Below are 22620 nucleotides of genomic sequence, written 5' to 3' on the forward strand. Positions count from 1 at the left end.
CTTTGTAATTTTATATAGTTCCATTTGTTGATTCTTGATGTTATTTCTTGATGCTATTAGAATTCTGTTTCAGAAGTCTTCACTTAAGCCCATTACCTCAAGTGTTACCTCTGTGCTGTCTTCCTGCAGTTTCAAAGTTTTCATTTTTAAAAATCTAGGTCTTTGATATATTTTGACTTGATTTTTAGTACAGAATGAGAGATAAGAATCTAGTTTCAATCTTGTGCATGTGGATGTCCACTTTTCCATTTGTTAAAGAGCCTATCTTTTCTACAATATATTTTGGGTTTTTGTCAAAAATTGGATGACGATTCATGTGTGGTATTATTTTTGTGGCTTCTGTTCTGGTCCATTAGTCCACATGTCTATTTTTTGCCAATACCATGTTGTTTTTGTTGCTACAACTTTGTAGTATAACTTGAAATCCTTTTTTTTTTTTGGTACTGGGAATTGAACTTACCACCTCACACTTGCTAGGCAGATTCTGTGCCATTGAGCTATGTCCCTGGCCCTGAAATCCAATATTGTGATACCTCCTACTTCGTTCTTTTTGCTCAAGATTGCTTTGAGCATTTTTCTTTTCTGGTTCCATAAGAATTTGAGAATTATTTTTCTAGTTGTGTGAAGAATATTGTTGATATTTTAATAGGTTTTGTATTAAATCTATAGATCACTTTTGGTAATATGATCATTTTAATAATATTAATTTTGTCAACCAAGAACAATTTATCTTTCCATTTTCTAATGGCCTCTTTAAATTTCTTCTTCAGAATTCCATAATTTTCATTACAGAGCTTAACCACCTCCTTGATTAGTTGATTCCTTGATATTTATTTAATATTTTGAAGCTGTTGTGAATGGAATTGTTTTCCTGATTTTTTTTCTCAGTGTATATTATTGTATAAACAAACAAAATGAATTTTTGTGTGTGTGAGTTTGGATCCTACCACTTAACTGAATGTGTTCACCAGGTCTAAAAGTCTCTTGGTGGACATTTTTGTGTCTTGTAGGTAAAGAATCATATCATCTGCAATTAGAGATAGTTTGATTTCTTCCTTTCCTATTTGTATGATTTGTATTTGCTTCTCTTGGATGCTTGCTCTAAGATTTTGAGTACTATGTCAAGCAGTGGTGGTGACAGGGGTCAGCCTTGTTGTACTTCTGAATGAGGCAATCTTCTAGGGGCGGGGGCTGTCTTAAGCAATACCCCAGCACTTGGGAATGAAGGCCTTCATTGCAGAGAGGTGTCCAGGTAGGCATCATAGTATCCCCCATAGGCTGTCAGCTCCCCAAGGCAGACGTGACTATCCATGGTCTGTGCCAGTAAACCTGCTCTTGAGGGTAGTTGCTGTTATTCAGGCAGCTTAAATCAGGCAGTTGATGGGAAAAAAGCTCAAACAGTTGTTAGCTCGACCACTTTGTTTTATGGAGCAGGAACCAAAGATCCAAAGATGGATATGCCCAGGTGCCCAGGGGTTAAAAGTGGGCCTTGGAGCAAAAACAGTCAGGGTGACTGTGGCCCTTGCCTGTTGATGGTGGCTGCCATGTCAGCCCAGTTTATCCTGCAGAGATGGGCTGAGTGCAGGCATTCCATGGTCTCTCTTCTTGCTTGACTTCCCAGGTCAAGATACACAGTTTATATACTGAAAGCCTACTATGTTCCAAAAAGTGGATGGGAACACATAGAGTGCTGAGGAGACAGTGAGCAGAAAACTTATCACCCTCCAGCTGTGATGCAGAGTAGGCAGAGAGGGAGACCCTACCTAACACCCTGTGCTAGAAACATTGACATCTTCTCATCATTGCAATCACTTCAGGCCAGAATCCAGATGAGCATTCTGGGACTTGTAAAATGAGTGACTTGCCAAAAGATAAATAGCTAATAAATGGTAGGTATAGGTTTAATATGGTGTGTTTGACTTAAAAACCAAGCAAAGGTACCATCAAGTACCTGGAGAATCATAGAGAAATCTAGATGCAGTAAGGAAGGTTTATAGCAATGATGTCAGTGGAGTCAGGCCTCAAAGGATCAAGAGGGTCCAGCTGGTACTGGGGTGTTGTAGTTTCTCCTAAGGGAGAAGCAGAACACAGTAGAAAAATGGGTAAAATACAGACTATTGTGAAATCTGATGGACAGCAAATGAAGTAAGGGAAATAAGAAAGGAGAAATAAATAGCTGAATGGAAAGATGGAAGATGGATGAATGAAAGTATAGAATGCCAGTTGATACATAGATTCATAGATGAATGAATGGTGGATGGATGGATAGATGAATGGCTGGAAGGGTGGTTGGTAGATAAAAGAATGGGTGACAGAGATAGATGAAAGGATAAAGTAGGTGTAGTCTCTTATTGGATGAGTCTATAGACTTCGTTGCAGTACTGTGGCAAAGGACTACAGCTATCTAGATAGAATACTGGGAACACCGCAAAGCTAGTCAACAGCTTCAGTGTGCAAAATAGGGAAACTTGGTTGCCAGGGCTCCAAGCTAGTATTAGAAGCAGGTGGGCCTTGTGCAGAAACAGAAATGAATGAGGAACAGGACATGGCTTTGACACCTGCAGGAGGGATGCTTATGAATGATCCAGTTTCTGGAAGGGTCACGTTTATCTAAGAGCCAAGGTCGAAATCGGTGCAGGTGCCATAGGCACAGCGCATGTGTATCATGGGTCTGTAGACCCCTGCTAAAATGCATTCTGCTTAGTTATGGCTTCCAGTCTCCCGGTCTCTTCACAACAGAGAATCCAGACAGAGTTGGGCCAGAGGTTTCAGCTGCACGGCTAGGTGGGCTGCCTGCATTAATCACCTATAACCTTTCTCCTGGGCTGTGCTTATTTTAAATAGCATATTGATTGGCTAGAATGGGAAGCAGGCCAGCCATTCCCCGAGGTGACCCCAAAGGCTGCTGGCCTGCCCATCACTTCCTGGGCTGATGCCTCCTGCCCTCTGCTCACTGTCTGCAGCCCACAGAGCAGGCTGGAGCCAGGGCTGCACTGCCTGGCCAAGGGTGTGAACTCCTGGCTTTGTGCTGGACTTGCCATTATTTTTCTTCTGTCTTCAGTGATGACCTGTCTGCTGATATCACTTGCTGCTTCTGTGGGGCATAAATGGACTCACAAGATGCCAGCAGAACAAGCAGGAGGAGTCCCAACCTAGGCAGTGCCCTGGGCCATGGTTGAGCTGAGTGGTCAGCAGCTGAACTGGTTAAGAAAGTGTACCAGGATGAAAGATGTGCTGTCTGGGAGAGTTCTGATGACCCTGCACTGCTTTGGGAAGATAGTGGATACACACACACACACACACACACACACACACACACACACACAGAACATTGTGACACTCATGCTCTTGACCTCGGGGGCTCTTCCAGTGCCCCTTCTAGCCCCTCATCACATCCTGTCCCACAGAGGAAGGCACTAAGGCAAAGGCAGAGGCAGCCTGCGGATACCAGTGACTGGTGGCCTAGCTACCCGCCCTCTCCAAAGGAGCCTGCATATGCCAGGGTAGCTCACAGGGCACCATCCTTTCTCTGAGACATTCCCTTGCCCCTGCCCTGCCTCGAGTATCATCTGTTCAGTCACACACTGGATGGGGCCCCTTTTTGCCACATTCTAAGTCCTGCCTTCTCCAGGTCAAAGGCCCAGAGAAGCCCCACAGGGGCTCATAAGCAGAAGACTACAGCTAGTACCAGTGTCCCAGTGAGTTCTCTCTTCTGTGGCTCAAACTAGTGACCCAGCCAGGTCCAGAGGGCCTTTCCTGCTGCAGAGCTGCAGTACATGGATGTTACAGTGGAGGGTGCTACCAGACCTCCAGCTCCTCCTCTGCATACAGGAGGACCCAGCCAAAGCAAAGCAGCAGCAGCCTGAGAGGAGGTACTGAGTGTGAGAGGACAAACATTGGACAGAAGTCTGGGAGATAAACACTTGTTCTCAGGTGCCTGCTGTGTCTGGGAGTAGGAATCTGTTGCATGCTAGACCTCAAGTAAATTCTTCCTCACAGCCTCTGGCCCCTCTAGCCCTGATTGGAGAAGACCAGGCCAGGAAGGCTTCTTCTCCTTGGGCTTAGGGATAGAGATGAAGTGCACAGCCAAAGTACCATTGGTCCCATATCCTCCTAGCCCAGCTCTGAGCCTGAAGTTAATGCTCTTCTCCCCACTCTGGGTTTAATGGTCTTGTGGTTTGGGTTTAGATATTCCCTCAAAGCCTCATGTGGTCGTAGGTGGATCTTTTTCACAGGTGGCTGGATCTAGAGTATATGATACTGGGATTAAGGATATGTGATTACTAATCAGTCCACTGATGGTTTTGGTACTGCCCTAAACCTGGTAGCCTAAATGGAATACAAAGGGACAGAAGGATGCTGTTAAGGTCCTTTGTTGCTTTGCTATCTTCTGCCTCCCATGAATGTTTCTCCTCTGTGAGGCCTATCTACCATATACCCAGCCTTGGAGTCAGCTGATTATGAACTAAAACCTCTACAAACTGTGAGCCAAATAAACGGTTTCCTTTTTAACTTTCAGTATCAGGTATTTTGTCTCATCAGTGAGAAAAGTAACTAAGACAAATGGGCTTCTGTTGCCTCAGCCTCTGAGTGGGAATGTTATAATACTCATCTGTGTAGCTGAATGACCTGGGGGAAGGGGGTCCAGGCCTCTTGCCCACTTCTTCACCTGCCTTCTGACTGCCAGCCACAGCTAGGAGCTGCCATGCTGTGTCCCCAGTGGATGCCACGGCGGCATGCTTGTTGCCATCCTGCTTATACAGCCTCCTGCTTAGTGGTTAGACACCCAGCTACGTGGAAGGTGCTTTAGTGCCTGTACCCTTCAGGGCTGATCTCTTTGTGGTCTTGGACTTCATAGTTCCAAGTGAAGCTTTGGCTCTCTATCATTTACAGAATTCATTTGCCCCTAGAATTCTTGGCCCATTACTACCAGGTGCCAGGCTCCAGGGCTGTGTGAAGATGGGCAGTGAAGGAGAGCAGCTCTGGCACTGCATGAGCAAGTGTGCTGCCTTCCCTTAGGGTCTAAATATGGGCTGGGAGTCTGAGCCCAGGGAGGAGAGCATGAAATAGCCTATTCTGATATCACTTAGCCTGTCCTTACTGTAACAGATGGGGAATCGAAAGCTCAAAGATGTTCTACCTAAGGCCACACAGGACACTAAAGGACTGAGGTCACTGATTCACTTGTCCAACAGTCCAGTGAATGGACCCCATTGTCCTTAAGGAGCTTGCTGTTACCAAGGGAGTCATTCCACCGAAGGACAGTTCTAAAGCATGGTTACATGGTGAGATGTGGCTCAGGAAAGCTTCCCAAACGTGATGCCACTGAAGTATTTTTGAAAAACCCAGTAGGTGTTGGTGGGGGGGCAAGGTGTGTGTGACTATTAGGGGGACACACAGGGAAGTGGCAGTGTGCTGGAGAAGAGGGACCACGTTGAGGGGGAGGTAAGTAGCTGGTGCAGCACCATCCCTACACCTATGTTTTTTATGGGTGTGATCATTAGATACCGTGAATGCTTACATTGTTGAATTTTATTACAATGCACGACACCTCGCTATTAACTTCCCCCTCAAATACTTCTGATTTCACTTCAAGCAACTTCCCCATTGTCCTTGACACTTTCTGAAGCAGTTGCACTGTTGTAGCTGCCTTGGTGTCCTGAATCAATTAAAAACAATTAAAATTAACCAATTAAAAAAATCAATTAATCAATTAAAAAAATTCATGGTCATTTTATCTCTGAGAAAGAGCCAGAAGTAGCAGGGTACAGATCTGATGAATAAGGTGGAAGAGGATGCACTGTCAGGTTTTCATTTGCCATAAACATTTTGAACCAGTTCAGGATATCAAGGCAGCCATGAGAAGACTCTCAGGAAAAACAATGTCCAGAGCTGCTTCAGACAGAGGCAAGAACTATGGCATAAGTGTTCGAAACAAAGGGAAGTATTGTGAGGGCAATTAATGGTAATGAGTTTTACTATAATTTTTCTTAAATTTTTACTTGAACATTTACCGTATATATTGATCACACTTTGTGTGTTCTTCCCCCAGAAATCACTACCTTTCCCAGCCTGTCTTTCTCACTGGGCAGGCCCAGGAATACTGAGACCTGGCTTCATGCCTGGCCACTACCGGTCAAAGGTCTGGCAGCCCTGGTGGAGGCCCTGCTGGGCATGTGGTCTGTGGTAGTGGCCAATCTGCTGGCAGGGACACCCTCACTCCAGGTCAGCACCGCTCTGGATGGCTTATACAGGAATGGTGGTACAGCAACTAGTGGTACAGCAACCCTGGAGGAAGACTCCTGTCCCCTCAGACTCCAGCTGAGGGGACAGAGGCAGCAGGCTCCCAGGTAGAAGCAAGGCCCAGATGCAACACTGGTCCCTACCCTATACCTTTTCGAGTTGCTATGCTCTCACCTCATCCAGGGAAGGAAGCGCTGGGTTCCCCCAGGCCTCCATCCAGCAGTGCCTGTGTGGGATCTAGATGGTGACAAGGTTCAAGCTGGGGTCACACTGCACGGTGAAGGCCAGCTTGACACAGAGTAGAAGGGGGTGCCTGGCTGGGCGGTGGGCGCCACCCATCTTGTGGCTTCTGTCTTCTCCATGCTTCAGTTTCTTTAGTTCCTTCAGCCCCACATGGGTAGTAGGAGGGATGTGTTTGTGGGCCAGGTTTGGAGGAGGCTCGTATTTCTCCCCCTGCATTCTGTTGGGCAGGACTTGGTCACATGTTCACTACTCCTAGGAAAGCTCAGGTTGCTTTGTGTCTGTGCCAGGAGAAAGGAATGGTTTGGAGAACACCCAGCCAGCCTCTGCACCCAGCACCTTCTCAGAGGAAGATCAAGGAGGCCCCCTCACGAGGCTTGTGAGCAGGGACTTGAGCTGAGGGTGCTGCCAGCAGAGGGACCACAGGAGCCCAGCATAGGCGCAGGGTGGATGCATGCTAAGCGTGGAGCCGTAGACACACCTGGGCTTGGTGCCAGGGAGATTGGGTTCAAGTGCTGACTCTGCCTCAGTTTTTTCAAACCACAATGGCATTGTTCATCACACAAGGGGAATAATGCCTCTCCAGGAACATGGCTAAGTGTCTCAAGTAAAGACATGTTTGTGCAGTTAGTATGGACATATGTCACTAGACTGTTGTTTCAAGACTTATTTGAGTTTTGTGCTACAGATTTGTAAATTCAAACTCAGAGCGGTAAACCACTGGCTAGAGGTCACACAGCGGGCACTATGGCAGTGCCAGGCTTTGGTATCAGAGCTACATTCTATCCAGAAGGCCCTGGCTCCTCTGCTCAGTAATCTCATTGATGCCCACCCTAGATGTCAGGGAAGTTTGGGTCACCTGGACCTAGGATGAGTTTGTTCCCCAGGAGGCCCAGTGTTCCTTGCTACCCCAACAGACCAGGCTACTCAAATCCAGGGCCCTGGCCTGTAGGCAGGTCAACTATATGTGCCCAGTGCTGAGACTCTCACCTGCCACCTTGCTGCCTCCTACCTACCAAACAGCAGGTGTGCCAAGGGCCCCAGTGCTCAGCCTACATTGTCCCAGAATCTCCACTCTCTTGGAGTGGGGATCTGGGTGGGTAGGACCCGGGGCCCTCTGTTTGCTGGGTCTTCTCTCTCCAGCCTCATTTTTCATTCCCTTGGCACTGCCTTTCCCCAGCCCAGGGAGTCAAAGCTGTGGCCTGAAGGGGCATCCCTGACCCCCAACTCAGTGCCTCAGTTGCAGCCACTGGCAGTGCTCAGATCCTAAGTATAAAACTCTCACTCACAGCCCAGGAATCTTGGCCTGTGCCCATGGAGAGAAAGCAGGGACTTGATGGTAGTGCCAGCTTCGGGTGTTTTGTCCCATCAAGCCAGGGTCCTGCAGGCTGGGAAGCCATCATCCCTCTGGAAATTACTTCCCACACTTGCTTGCCTCCTCCCACCCTGTAAGGCTGATGATCCTTCCTGGGAGAACTGCAAGTGCACAGGTCTCGTCCTCTGCACCAGTTTGCCTTAATTTTAATTTAATTCCCTTTAATCTTTAATGAAAAGTTGTAAAAGTAAATTATTTACCCAAGAGAGGCAGCAGCTCCTAAAGAGCCATTCTCAACTTCAGGGTAATTACACATGTGGTCCCAAGCCCCCATGTTGAGGAAGAGGCATTCTGGTTTATGAACTAATTAGCTGCCTCAGTAACTGTTAAAAACACATGCCCTTTGGTGGATGGAGAGTGCAGCACCAGCTCTGCAGGTGTGGGCCCCAAATGTGGCTTGGGGGAAGAACCCTGCTCTGTCCCTGTGCTGGGTGGTAAAAGTATGTCTTGCCAAGTCTGGAGGCCCAGTGTGCGTGGCTCTCAGCAGGCACCTCTTTGGGCCTGGGGAGGCCGGTTGCCCTTCTCCATCTTCCATGCCACATCTCCATCACTGAGCCGGCTTGGCCCTAGCACAGGGACAGAGGCGCCTTCCCCAGCATTAGGATCTTGGAGGAGAAGAGGGTATAGGTAGGGCCAAATGACGCCTCTGTGTGTCAGACCCTTGCTCGCTTCAACCCCTCCCCCTGAGCGTTAGCTGTGCTTGTAACCTCTTTTCCACATGTGCAGTGGGATCAAACTACACAATGAATGTCTTAATTTTAAAATTTTATTAGAGACACATAGCCATTGATTTCCTTCAAAATACCCCCTCCCTTGCTTTGAACATACCTGTCCTGTTGTTCTTGCCACTTTCTGAAGCAGTTCTGTGAGTCCTCTTTTGTAAGTGTCTTTATGAGGTACATTCAAAAATACGGTGAATACTGCTGCCCAGTGCCATCCATGGAAAGGCTCACAGAAGTATTACAGCGCATGCTCATTCACCTTATTCACCAGAGCTGGTACCGTGCAGCTTCTGGCTGTTTCCCAAAGTCAAAATGACCATGAAAGGTCTATGTTTGAATTGACTCAGGACACCAAGGCAGCCAGGATAGTGTAAACAAAGTGCTTGAGAACTAAAATACAGCTACTAGGTACCACAATGGTGCTCTGAGTTGATACATGTTTGCTTCTGAGCTTCCTAATTACCACAGTGAAAAGGTCAGTTCCTTGGCTTTCATTGGTAACCAGGAAAAGCCTGCAGGTTGGTTGGTTGAGCACTCAGCAGCTAGCTACATTGGCACTAGAGAAAGCATATCAGCTTTTACTTGGAAATCGAAATTACAGAGTTTTATACTAAATCTGCTAGTGCCTCCCCAAGGGAGAGTTGGCAGAGTTGTTGGAGTGCGGAAACCAACAGCCTGCTAGCCCTGCTGCTTAGCTCCAATCTCATATGCTGAGGTATAGCTGGGTTTTCCCCCCCTTATGAATGCCTTTTCATTCATTTAGAGAGTGACCATTGCCAAAGCCAAGCCTTTTTTGAATCAAATTTGACTCTAAAATTTAGAATCACCCAAGATTCATGTAAACTAAGAGTACCTATGCATGTCTTCTGGAATTTAAACTTTAAATATGCATTAGCTACAGCAGGGTCAGTAGGACCTTGAGCACTGGATTCTTCTGACTGATCATTTCTTCTACCACATGGTTCCTAAGTCTACATCTCTTAACCTAGTTTGACGTTTGCCTTCAAAGTCAATTATCAGATCCTGACCTCCCCTGTTCACCAACGGCAGGACAGTGGAGCTGGGGCAAGGCAAGGATGACAGCCTAGCTAAGATTTGGGATTCTGGAGGGGAAATGAACTCTGATGATCTAGAGAGCTGTGTCTGAAAGAAGTAAGCAAATGTTTGGGCAAGTCAGGTGGAAAGAAAACATAAGCATTCCTCTTTGCCTGTGGAAGGTGATTTGCACAGACCTCTGGGGCCTGCTGAGATTTTAGACCTTTTCTTCAACCTCCTTAGGAAGCTGGTGATGCAGCTGGGTGGACGAGGATCTGTGGTCCTCCTCTCTCTTCTCCTTCCTGCTGCCCACTGTGAGAAATATATGTGCGTAAGACACATGTATCAGAAGCACTAACCTAGATAGGAAAAGTGGATCCTCCAGATGCATCCAAGCCAGACTCTCTAGTGTACTATGGCTTAGACCTAGTCTTGTAGATCAGCTGTCCTTTCTCCATGGACTCACCCATTTGGCATCCATTTCCTAAATACCACAAGGGCTGAACTACCTGTTCTTGCCCCCACACTTGCCCACTCAGCTCAGACCAGATAGAAGACTCAGATGCAGGTTCTGTGGGACCCAGGCTGGACTGGCTGACCCTCAGTCCTCAGGAACATGTCTATCTGCCCTGCCTCTTGTCTTTGTAATATGTGTCCCCTTATAATCCCCATGTCCCCTTGCTTATCACCTGTTGTCTCCTCTTGTCCTGAGGTTTACCCAGAGTTTGGTGGTCCTGACCCTTTCTGGTAGCCCCCGAACACATCATTCTTGAGGACAAACCTTCCAACCCCAGCTCTGTCTTCCATCATCCCACTGGGGGAGCCCCTGAAGAGTGGGTGGCTCAGAATCCTTCCAGGTCCTCCGTGCTGTTCAGGAGCATGCACCCAAGGCCAGCCTCAATTCCTGGCCAGGCGGGTAGGGATCAGGGAGCCTGTCTTCAAGGACAGTGAACACCAGCATAGCTGGGCACACAGAGGGATGTCAGAGAGATGGAAGTGAAAGCCACATGCCATATCCTCATCCCCACCAGAATGGCCAGCATAAAAAAAAAAAAAAAAAAAAAAACAACGAATTTGAACATGAATTGTGGAAGGGAAGGAGGGGCTATACATTTCATGCATGCCCTGGGAGTGTGAGCTCTATGGGAAGCTGGCCTGCATCAGCAATGCTAATGAGAGCTGCATCTGACCCAGCAAGTATACAGTCAGCTGTATCCCCTGTGAGCTGGTAACCTCTATCCACACAGACCTGAATTTACTGCAGCATGGCCCGGAACAGAACAAGGTAGAGAGCAAGTGTCCATCTACTGATGCATTGTGAACAAATGTGCTGCTGTACCTCCATGCCATGTGATACCACGCAATGTGATGACATCCTAGAAGGGAGAGGACACAACACACTCCACCACACAGATAGACCTAGAAACACTGTGCTAAGTGGAAGAAACCAGCTGCAGGGATTGCATGCTGTGTGATTGTACTCATAGGGAAGTCCAGAGTAGGAAAATCCAGAGTCAGGCTGATGGTGAGGAGGTCCAGAGCAGCCTAACAGGCTCAAGCTTCTGCCAGAAATTATGAAATTGTTCTGAAGGTGATAGTGATTATGCATACCTATAGATACACTAAAAGCCACTGAACTGTATACTTTTGATAGATGGGTTGTATGGTATGTAAATTATAGCTCAACTACATTCCTCTCTGACACCCACCTTTTTCCCAGCGTAGCAGGTCTGGATCATGTATCAGGCTCACAGATGACTTAGAGAAGTCTCGGCCCATCAGAATGATAGTTCAGAGGTGAGGTTAAGGCCCAGTCTAGCCTCCTGCTTGGCGAGGTCAGCCCTATCCTAGACCTCGCTGTCTGGCTTGGCATCAGGCACCAAGTCCTTCCTCCTTTTTGAGAGAAAATGCTAAGAAAAATTCTAAAGGGACAGCTGGCTGGGAGGCTCCATGGGCCTTGTCTTCTCTAGAGCCCACGCTAGGAAGGGTTAACCCTGGGCAGGTGGAAGCATCTGCACTGATGAGCCAGTCCTGGCTGCCCAAGACACAGTTGTCTGCAAGAGGTGGGAAAAGAGAGCAGAACTGTAATGAGCCAGTCACCCTTCACTGATTTGCACATAATTGTATCTTTCCCTTAATGGAACCAGCTACCAAGGCTGCGTGACACCTGCCCTCTGTCGTCCCCCATTTTATTCAGAAGGTTCAGACTGTACCCAGTTGGTACTTTTTTTTTTTTTTTGTCTTTTTCATTTTTTTCGGTACCAGGAATTGAACTCACGACCGCCTGCTTGCAAGGCAGGCACTTATGCCGCTGAGCTAAATCCCCAGCCCCCCAGTTGGTACTTTTTGTGAAACATTTTCTGAGGGTTGGCCAGTGTGGAGCAGAGGTAGAGGAGAGAGAATAGTCAAGGGATGATGGCCGTCTCACTATGCTGGGCACATGTGTGGAAAGTGAGGCTGGGGATGGAAGTCATTTTGCTGCTAGAACTCAGGACTCATGTCCCTTGCTTACCATGTGCCAGATGGGAGCTGGGGTGATGACACAAGTGAGCACCTCCAGAGGAGCACTTTTAGAAACAAAGTGTAATTTGTCTCACACTGTAGCCCCCAGGGATATACATCATATCAGTCATATCATCTCATCTCAGCATTGTTGGTGGTGTCAGCTCCATTTGACAGAAAGAGGAAATGAGTCCCAGGAGATGTAGTGACATGTCTTGGTCCCCACAGCCCAGGTCACACGTGAGTCTCTTGGATTGTATCTTCAAGCTCAGAAGAATGGAGTGGCTAGTAGAAATAACAGACCATTACTGTGCTGCCTGCTGTGTGCCCAGCACTGCTGAGGATGCCTCATGTACTCCAGATGGCCAAGGAGCAGCCACTCAGGCCCTAGGCAGGTCCCAGCCTAGCCTGACTCAGCTCACAGGTTCTTGGCATCCAGAGGTGCAAGGTGCAGCAAAAGCAGAATGTTGAGGGCAAATCATAGCCTCAAAATTACATAGCCTCCTGATGTCATGTGTGTGCTTGCACTGCATTGAAGGATCACACCTCTAAGCCCCTTAGTGAGCACCCCAAGGGTTCTGTCACTACAGAACCCTTGGGGTGACTAAACTCGTGGCCAGCTATACATTCTTACACTGAGTTGTAAGCTTTTGCCACACTCACCTTTCTTCGTGTCTTAGCTCTTGATCATGTTGGCTATAGGTGCCAGTAGGAAGAGGGTTCCTGGTAGGAAATGGTGAGATGAATGCTGAGAGATTCTTGCAGCCTCTTCTGGCTCCAGCACAGCTAGTCCCCTAAGGCCCTGGCATGCAGATAGAGATGGGCATGGGGCCACTTCTGCATGACTGTGAGGTAGTCACAGGGTAGGTTTTCTGCCCAGGGAAACTTGATGATATGGCTAGGGACAGGTTCCAAGGCAACAGCAAGCCTGCATCCCCCACATCTGGTCTCTCTGGTGACCACTCCTCACTCTGCTGGTCTCTGCAATCTTCCTCTGCTAGGCCAGGAATTCCTAGAGGCTTGCCATAGCATGGCGGTTGGGGTTGCCCCAAGTCCCAGGCTTGCCATAGCATTCACTGCAGAGCAGTTGGGTCTGAATGACTGGCCTGGGAACGGGCAGGAGAACCCATGTGCACCCTGAAGGGCTTCTCAAGGTTAGCCTCACCTCCCTATGCCTCAGACCTGTCCCAGTTGCTGTCACTCCAGCCTCTTGCTGGCCTGACCCCTTCAAGTTGGTGGGAGAAAGAGCACAGTCCCCCTTGGAAGAGGCTGAGTCCCCATGTTTGACTGGGTCATTTCCTCAGTGCTGTCTGCTTCCTCCCCTGACTCTGACTTCAGGCAAGAGGGCATCAGAAGGCATGTGTGAAGGAGAAGGGGTGTGTGGGTAGGTAATGGACATGAATGTGATCAGAATACATTAGACACTTTGAACCCCTCCAAAACTGGAACTTGGATGGGTAGAGTGGGAAAAGGGTAATGGGGAGCTCCCTTAGCTCCCTTAAAGTGTGTTATATGCGTGTGTAAATTTGCCAGAATGAAATCTACTAGTTTGTGTAACCACTATACACTAATAAAAAGGGGGGGGGGTTATGTGGCAGGTACCTATCAGGGGACAGCTGCCTTGCCAGGCATCTTCTCAGGAAGCTGTTCCCTGGTACCAGCCCTGTGGTTTCTGTGTCTGTGACCTGGGCAGGCTACAGCACTTGGGAGCCATGACCACAATTTAGATACTCGAGGCACATCTGAGAGGACTGCCTGGACCTCAAATTACTGAGGGATTTCTTGGCTCCTGCAGAGTAGTGCTACCTCCACCCATGCCTGTCTCTGTCAGACTCCATTTCAGGAGGGCAGGGCCAGCACAAGCAGATGTCCTCAGCACTCAGCTGCTGTGGAAGGCAGCACCCTCAACAGGAGAAGCAGGGAAGGAGTGAACAAGTGCCAGGTGCAGCACTTAACTGTCCTGTGTCCTTGCAGATGTGCTGGTGGATGGACAGCTGTGTGACTGTGATGCAGCAGCTGCGTGCCCTGTGGGTGACCCCGTGCGCCTGGAGGTACGGCTGACCAACCGGAGCCCCCGCTGCGTGGGACCCTTTGCCCTCACTGTGGTCCCCTTCCAGGACCACCAGAATGGTGTGCGCAACTATGACCTACAGGACACTGTCTCCTTCGTGGGCTCCAGCACCTTCCACCTGGAAGCAGTGAGCAATGGGTGCAGGGTGGTTCCCAGTGGACTAGGGGCCCAGGCTTATCATCCCCTTCCCTGGTGGTGGTTCCAAGCCTGGTGCAGGTCAGCAGGCACCATGTTAGCACCAGACCTGTACAGCTTGCCATGGCACTAGGCTGGCTCTTCTTTGAGGGAACCTGGGGTAGTGACACCAGGGCATGACCTGCCTCCGTAAGGCTGCTCAGAGTAGCACTGCTGTGGAGTGTGCAGACAGGGATTTGTGCAGGCAGAGCACTGGGAAGTAGCTTAGCTCCCCACCTGCCACTGTGCCCACCCCTTAACCTCAGGCCCTTCCTGTCCAGTGCCACTGCACCCACATCCCAGGGGACTGAGGAGTCCAAGAGCACGGGTCTTGTCCACCCACCCTGCCTCATTAGCCCTGGCAAGACTCGCTTCCTGCTCACCTGCACCCCAGCCATCTCCCACCCTCCCAATCTCGATGAACCCCTAGATGGACACTCAGAGAGAGAATCTCAGTAGCTCCTTTAAAAATGAAAACAGACAGAGCAGAGCAGCAGCTTTGCCCCCAGAAACACAGTAGAAAAGCTTTGGAGGGGGAGTGGGAGCCAGGCCTGGGTGGTCCCCCTCTTGTGTGAAGACAGTTCCAGGATCTCCCAGGGGCTCTGTGGGGGTGGTGCTGGACCAGGCTGATTCTTCTTTCTCTTCCGGATCAGGTGCAGCCATCAGGCCAGTCAGCCTGCCTCGGCGCTCTCCTGTTCCTCTACACTGGTGACTTCTTCCTCCACATCCGGTTCCAGGAGGGCAGCAGGAGTAAGGAGCTGCCGCCATCCTGGTTCTGCCTGCCCAGTGTGCATGTGCGTGCCCTGGGTGCACAGGCCTGAGCCTGTCTGACCCCCTATTCCTGAGAGATTCAGGAGGCTACCTGCTTGGCATCCACTCCCGTGAAGGGTGCAGAGGCCTCTCATGTTCACCCATCTCCTCTTCCTGCCTTACCCTGGCCGTCAAACCCTCTCTGTCTTCTCCTGGGGAGTCCTCTAGGAGGTATGTAGCCCAGGCAGGCCCTTGGCCCACTTTCTGCTATTTCCTGAGCCCCACTCTAGCTGATAAATTCCAGGCCCAATGCTGGTCTGGGAAACCCTACTCCTGCTCCCATCCTAGGGCCCCCAAGCCCTGTGCTGCTCTCACTGGCAAGGTCCTCTTTGTCTGCTGCCTGCCTTTTGATATAGGAAAAAAAGGCGAGTGTGAGGACTGATGTTCCCTGGTGCGCTCAGTGCCCTCCCACATGCTCCCTTGGTCCTTGGAGTCCCCTCAGGGCCATTTCTTTTCCCAGAGGCCATGTGGGAAGCCTATGCAGGGGAAGTGATGCCACAGGTGCCCATGGCAGACCACGCTCTGGATGTTGGGACTGGGTGTCCTTGTTTGCATTGTGTTCTCCAATAAAGGCCTGACTTGCTCCTCCTCTGCCTTACTGTGTCTGTTTTTTGGGGGGACCCAGGACTGCCCTGCTTCATAGCTAGTGGACTTGACCTGCGTTGGTCTGTCCTTGTGATGACCCGAGTTTCTAGGTCACCTTCCTCCATACACAGTGGCTCCCTGACCCCTTTCCCCACACTGTGGTCCTCAGCTATCCTGCACTCACTATGGGTTCCGCTGCCTCAGATTCTTGCTTTCCTGTGGGATCTGTTCCATATGGGGCTCTTCTTCCCCTTCCACACATGCTCATGGGCATGCTCGGGGCAGCTCAGGCATAGGAGAGATCTGCATTTGGACTCACAGTGCCCATCCCAACCTCAACAGGACTGCGTGGAGCCACCTGGATATTCCTACCTTCTGTAGAGAGGCCCAGGCTCAGGAAGGACAAGGTTCTAGTTTGTGTCCTCACAAACAAGCCCTGAGACAGCAGCTCATCTGGGAGATGCAAGAGACACTCCTAAGTGTTTAGAGTCATAGGAAGGAGAATGTTCAGGAAAGGGAGTGGTACTGAGTGGCCCTGAAAGAGTGGCCTCCTGGCCAGGAAAGAATGGAAACTTTTGACCCATAACTGTTCCACCCAAGGAGTGAACTGGACATGGGAACTCATACATTCATTCAGTGCCATTCCCACTAAAACAACTCCAAGTATTCTGCTGCTGGGGTAACAGACCTTGCTCCTTTGTCCCTAGGATGATAAACTGTCTTGGAAATAAGACACTAGCCTGGGAATTTCCTAGGGCCTTAGGTGGAGGCTTACTTAAAGCCACTTGGTGGAGGTCATATGGGCCACTGGAAGCCCTTGACCTTGCGGCACTGGGGAGGGCTTCTCAGTGCCCTGAAGCTCCAAGTCTAAGCCCCTAGGAAAAGGCTTTCTTGACTGCCATCTGTGGTCTTCCGTAATAGTGCCCAAGGAGGGGCACCTTGAAAAGCAATGGGCCAGGGGCAGGCAGTACTCTGGTGCACAGCCAACTTCCTGTTGGTCTTTCCCAGTTCAGCTGCTTATGCTCCAGACTGCAAAAGTGAAGAACAGAGAAGGTCTACTGGCCCCTGGAGTGAGAACCAGGGAGGTCTTGTGTGCACCCCTCCAGGATGCTCCAAGCAGGGCTGGCTTGCCTATGTGGGCTGCTTCTAAAAAGAACAAGAAGTATCTACCTTAGTGTGAACTGATCCCTCAAATGTGCTATTGAATGTAGCAGCCTGTTGCAGAGTGATGAGTGTAGCCCAATCTCACTGTGCACACACCCCACAGATCACACACTTTTCATACATGAAAATCGCACATGTGTACAAAAACGGGTTCAAAAGATGGGAAGGGAGCCACACCTCCCCCAGAATAGGGACCTTATCTAGGGTTGTCACTCATGGTTTGCCTGATCTCAGAGTGAGGATGCAGACTATAAGGGATTTCAGCAATGCTGCACTTGCAAACTGCATTAAGTTGGGAAACATGGTTCAGATACATATGCAGGAGTGGTCAAATAGAGGGTGAATGTTTAAATAAAAAGTTTTCATTACAGAAAAAGATGTTGCCATTAGTCTCCCTCAAAATACTCCCCCTTGCTTTAAATGCATTTATCCCATTACGGTAGCCACCTAATGCAGTTCTGGAAGTTCTTTTCCATGAGAACCATTATGAGGTGTCATAAAAAGTATAGTGAATTCTGCTGCTAAGTGTAGTGTTTTGTAACCCCAAATATTGAGTAGTTATCCAAGTATTGTAAGCCCTTTTCTAGTTTTCCTCACAATCTAGTTGTAATCCCATTGAGACGTTACTGGAATCCCAGCAAGTTAATTCCAATCTGCCACCTCCAATGCAACCCACAGTGAGAGTGAAGATACCAGGACACATTCCAAGTCAAGGGCAACCAAGGAGTCCTAAATCCATTCCCTGTGAGGAGGTGTAGACAAGGGCCCTGATCTTAGGCCTCTCCCAGAATTTATTATCTTGTGAAGAAGGGGGGTGGCTCATGAATGAGTGACAGTGAGGATGTTGGGAATTACATGAGTAACTTGAGCTGGCTGGCCAGGTAGGGAGAAAAGCATCTCTGCAAAGTGCAGAGATAAAGATATGCAGAGGGATCAATTTGCATAATTCAATAAAGGTGGCAACTGAATTGTTTTAGGAGGCTGTTACTTCAGTTTCTGATATGTAAACTTTTGTGCCCTGGGACACCTCTACCTTGAGGCTCATGCCCAGTTGACATTTCCAGAGCTGACTGGCTCTACCATCCTGGTGTGTTCATATCTTTTACAGAGAACACTATGTGAGGAAACAAGAGACTGTCTGTTGGCTTTAGACATTACATAGCAGTACCTTGGCTATTCTTATTTGCAATGCTTAGAGCCAATTGAAGAGAGAAGGAAATACCATAGCCAGCTCTGTACATACCAGTATAGGAAATAAGTCTACAAATAATCAAAGTTGCAGCAATTGTTTTGCATTCAAGGGGAGTCACTGGGGTTGTCTCTCACACAGCAGAAAGGCAGGCTCATAAAAATATTACAGGGAGTCTTCATCCACCTTATTTACGATCTGGCACTGTGTGACTTCTGACTTCCCCAAAGTCAAAATGACCATGAAAGGTAAACATTTTGAATCAATTCAGGACATCAAGGCATCCAGGATGGCACAACTAAAAGGTGCTCAAAAAGCTGGCAGGAAAGTAAGAAATACTCTGCCCACCATGTGGGCAAAACCCACAGAGGTGAATACTCACTGGAGGTAGCTTTCACTTTGAGAGGTTTTGCCAAAGTAAGAGCAAAAAGTTTCACAGCCTTACAAACCTCGAGCAAAGAAGACAGAGCCCAGGGCCCACTTGGCAGGAAATCTAACAAATACAGAAAAATAACACATGAATAAGAGGATTACTGGAATTTAGTTATAAGGTGCTTTGATTTCATTTTCAAAGGTTCTGGGATAATGATTTACTTAGGCTTTGGATGCAGTACTTTGATTGTGAAAATATCCATTTCTGGGGGGGATTATTAAGAAAATCAAAAATAGCATGAATAATTTCTGATGAAACCCAATATTAGAATAAAAAAATCATTCTTCCCAAAACTGTGTATGAAAGGAAAAAGAACTAAAGGAAGAACCAGAAATGGTCAAATAGAGCTTCAACCATAATGGTATTAATACTAATATTAATGCCTATAAGTGATATAGAACTATGCATTAGGCATTGTTTTAAGATTGTATATATAATCCTTACTACATTTGTATGACTAAGTGTGCATATAAGTTAAGTATATTTCATAACATGAGAAATATTTTTCTCAATTGTAAGATTTTTACAGTGTTTTCAAAATAGATGTTATTATTAACCCAGTATTACCACTCAGAAAAAATAAGACACAGGTCATTAAATAATAGCTAGGAAGTGAATATGAAATAAGTCATAGAAATAAATACACCAGTATTTACAATAAATGAAAGTAACTCTTCTAGACAAAACCTATAAAATCAGAGCGATGATTATAATGGAAACTAATACATAAGGATACAGAAGGTTGAAATAAAAAGGCAAGAAAATATGTATCAGAAAAATCTTAATAAATTCCAGGATACAAAGTAAACTATATATAGAAGTAGTGACAATAACACCATGATGACTTAAGGTAAGTCACCAGGAAACTATAATTCCAAATACACATTAACAAATAATTTACCCCAAACACATAAAAAAACCCAACAAAACTACAAGGAAAAATAGACAAATCCGTAATTATAGTGGGATGTATTAATATAACTCTGCAACTGAAAAATCAAGGAAAAATTATTAAAGATACATGAAATTTTAGAAGTTATTGATTTTGATTTAGTGGACTTATATAAAATGTGTCACTTAATATCTATGGGAAAACATTTTTGTTAAGCACATACATTGTGATTTTCCTGGTGGGTCAGTATGTAGTTGAAGGACTTACATTAAGATCACATTGTTTGAGCCTAATATTTAAGAAATCAATTGCAAAAAGATAACCATAAATGTCATGTATTTGAACATTGGGAAGCACTGTTACAAGGTAACTCATAGTTAAAAGAAGAAATAACCATGGAAAGTAGGAAATGTTGAAAATGAATAATAATAAAACCATGTATAAAAATTTGTGTGATGTAAACCAGTCGTTATTTACCAGGAGGGTGCTTGTAATCAAAAGCAGATGTATGAAAATTAATGAACTAAGCACCATCTCCAGGAACCAAAAAATAGAAGAGATAAAAAAAATAGAATATAATAAAGATAAGATCACAAATTAATAAAATAGGAAAGACACACATAATAGCAAAAAGGCAAAGTTTATTTCTTGAAAAGGCTGATAAAATAGAGAAACCTCTGGCTAGATTAATAAGGAAAAAAATCACAAATAACCACATTACAGATCAAGAGAGAAGGACATCAGATACTACAGACAATAATGGGAGGATATTATAATCATGATAAGAGGAAATTATGAAGAACTTTCTAACAATAAACCAGAAGCTAAAATGAAATATAAATTTCCTAGAAAATGTAATAAAAATTTATATCAATAAATAGACTAATCCTAAAACCATTAATCAGATCAGTAGTTAAAATCCTTTCCAAAAGAAAACTGTGGTCCCAGATGCCTTATAACAGTGAGTTCTAGCAAAAAATCCAGGGACCAAAAATTTTAATGATTCAAGAAAATATTTTAAGTGTAGCAAAATATGCTCAAATCATTTTATTTTATTTTTTAAAATTTTATTTTGAAAGTAGTAAAAATGCAACAGCACAAGACAGAACAAAGCCAATCGAGACAATGCAGTGAAATTGGTACAGAACTTCACAGTAAGATACTGGGATAGTAGTAATAGGTACTGTGGTATATCTCTTTAACTTCACAATAGTTGTCCAGTCAATTAGGTATGGCAAAATCAAACCAAAAATAGAACATTATACTAAATAGAGCAAAAGAAACATAACAAAACAAAACAGTGAAAACCTTTGCCTTCAAACAGCAGATAGAAGGAAATCCCCCATATTTGCTATACTGCATATAGCCATCATCCCAAGAGATACTGAGACATCTACCCCCAGTAGCTATGGGAGGGGGCGGGGGATGCTTGATTTTCAGCCCGCATGGCAGTAGGCTCACAGGTAAGTGTTCTCCAGGTCACAGTGCTTACTAAGAGGGCGGGTGAACAAGCTGCCTGAGTCCCGTCATGGCCAGATCTCAGGAGCTCTGGCTCTCCTCCTGGCCCAAGCCGCAGGTGCTTACCAAGAGGGCGGGTGAATAAGCTGCCTGAGTCCCACCATGGCTGGATCTCAGGAGTTCTCATTCTCTTCCTGGCTCTCGCTGCAGGCGCTTACCAAGAGGGCGGGTGAATAAGCTGCCTGAGTCCTATCATGGCCAGATCTCGGGAGTTCTGGTTCTCCTGGCCCAAGTCAAATCATTTTATGAGGCTAGTGTATATAACTTTACTACTAAAACCTGACGAAGCATGAGAAAAGAAATTGTGGTCTGAGTCATACATCAACATAAATTCAAATCTTCTGACCTAAATATTAGCAAATAGAACCAGAGATGCATGAAAAAGACAACATGTAATGACCAAGTTGTCTGTATTCAGAGAATACAAGGTTGGCTTCACACTGGAAAAGCTATTAATGAGTACCACATTGACAAATTAAAGAAGACACACATGATTATTCTTACAGGTAAGGAAAAAGCTTTTAATAAATCCAGCACCTTTTTATAATTGAAGAAGTCCCAAACCTTAACAAGCTAGGTCCACATGAGCATTTCCCTAACGCAATAAGAACTGCAATAAAAATATGCACACAACAAACTTTATGCTCACAGTTTAAGGACTGCAATCACTCTCTTTGAGATCAGGATTAAAGCAAGGATGCTCAGTATCTCTACACTTATTTAACACCATGTTAGTGGCTCATACTAGCCCAGAAGGCCAAAGAAAATAACAAATAAAAGGCATAAAGTCTATACAGGAAAAAACAAAACTGTAGTGAAATTTATACATCTATCATTAATACCATAACCCATCTTAATCTTCAGATCTGTTAGAATTAATAAGGTTTTAGTAAAGTTTGTGAGATTCACAATTTTCAATTTATAAAAATCAACTTTAAAATATTCACAGGATTTTTGTGCCACATTGACAAATTTCTAAAAAATAAACTGATAAAAGTTACTGCTTATAAAATTACAAAAAAGGAACCGGTGGTATGGGGCCAGATTAATGACATCCCAGATATGTCCGTGTTTCCCGGAATCTCAGAGTAGGTTGGATTATATGGGAAAGAATAATTATATGGATACAGATAAAATCAAGGGTACTAATTACATGACCTTGAGAGAGACAAATTATGCAGCTAAACCTAATGTAAGGGGGGTAAAGATAACAGGAGATAGTGGCATGAGGAGCACTTAGCCCACTGACCTTGGCTTTGAAGGTGGATGAAGGATCCATGAGTCACTCCTTGATCCTTAGGAGCTAGAAAAGATCGTAGAGCAGACCCACCCTGCATCCCCCACACAGAACACCTTTGATTTTTGCCCTGTGAGACACCTTTCAGATTCCAGACTTCCAGAACCATAAGATAATGAATGTATATTGTTTTAAGCCACTAAGTTTATGGTAATTTTTTACAGCAGCAATGGGAAAATGACATAGAATCCAAAAATAAATCTTTTCGTTAGTGCTCAAGACCTTTAAGAAGAAAGTTATAAAAATTATTGGAGGACAAGAAAGAAGATCTAAATAAATGGGTTGGAAGACTCATAAAGATTTAAGGTTCTTGCTGAACTGATTATAGATTCAATGCAGTGCCAATAAAAATTTTAACAATCCTGGGTGA

The 22620-nt window shown here is 46.1% G+C and overlaps 1 protein-coding gene across 6 annotated transcripts in view; it reads left to right on the top strand.

The window, feature by feature from the left end:
* Positions 1–15760, top strand: part of Trappc9 (trafficking protein particle complex subunit 9) — a 703342-nt gene extending 687582 nt beyond the window's left edge. For all 6 annotated transcript variants that reach the window (XM_063231022.1, XM_063231023.1, XM_063231024.1 and 3 more), the window contains 2 exons: positions 14092–14315; positions 15016–15760. In XM_063231022.1, the coding sequence (XP_063087092.1) occupies positions 14092–14315; positions 15016–15183 (392 nt within the window). In that variant the 3' untranslated portion in view covers positions 15184–15760. The remainder of the gene's footprint in view (positions 1–14091; positions 14316–15015) is intronic.
* The last annotated feature ends 6860 nt before the right edge of the window (positions 15761–22620 follow it).

This window comes from Cavia porcellus, unplaced genomic scaffold, assembly GCF_034190915.1.
Source record: "Cavia porcellus strain 051 isolate PalLab524CR breed Dunkin Hartley unplaced genomic scaffold, mCavPor4.1 scaffold_19, whole genome shotgun sequence".
NCBI classification, from domain to species: domain Eukaryota; kingdom Metazoa; phylum Chordata; class Mammalia; order Rodentia; family Caviidae; genus Cavia; species Cavia porcellus.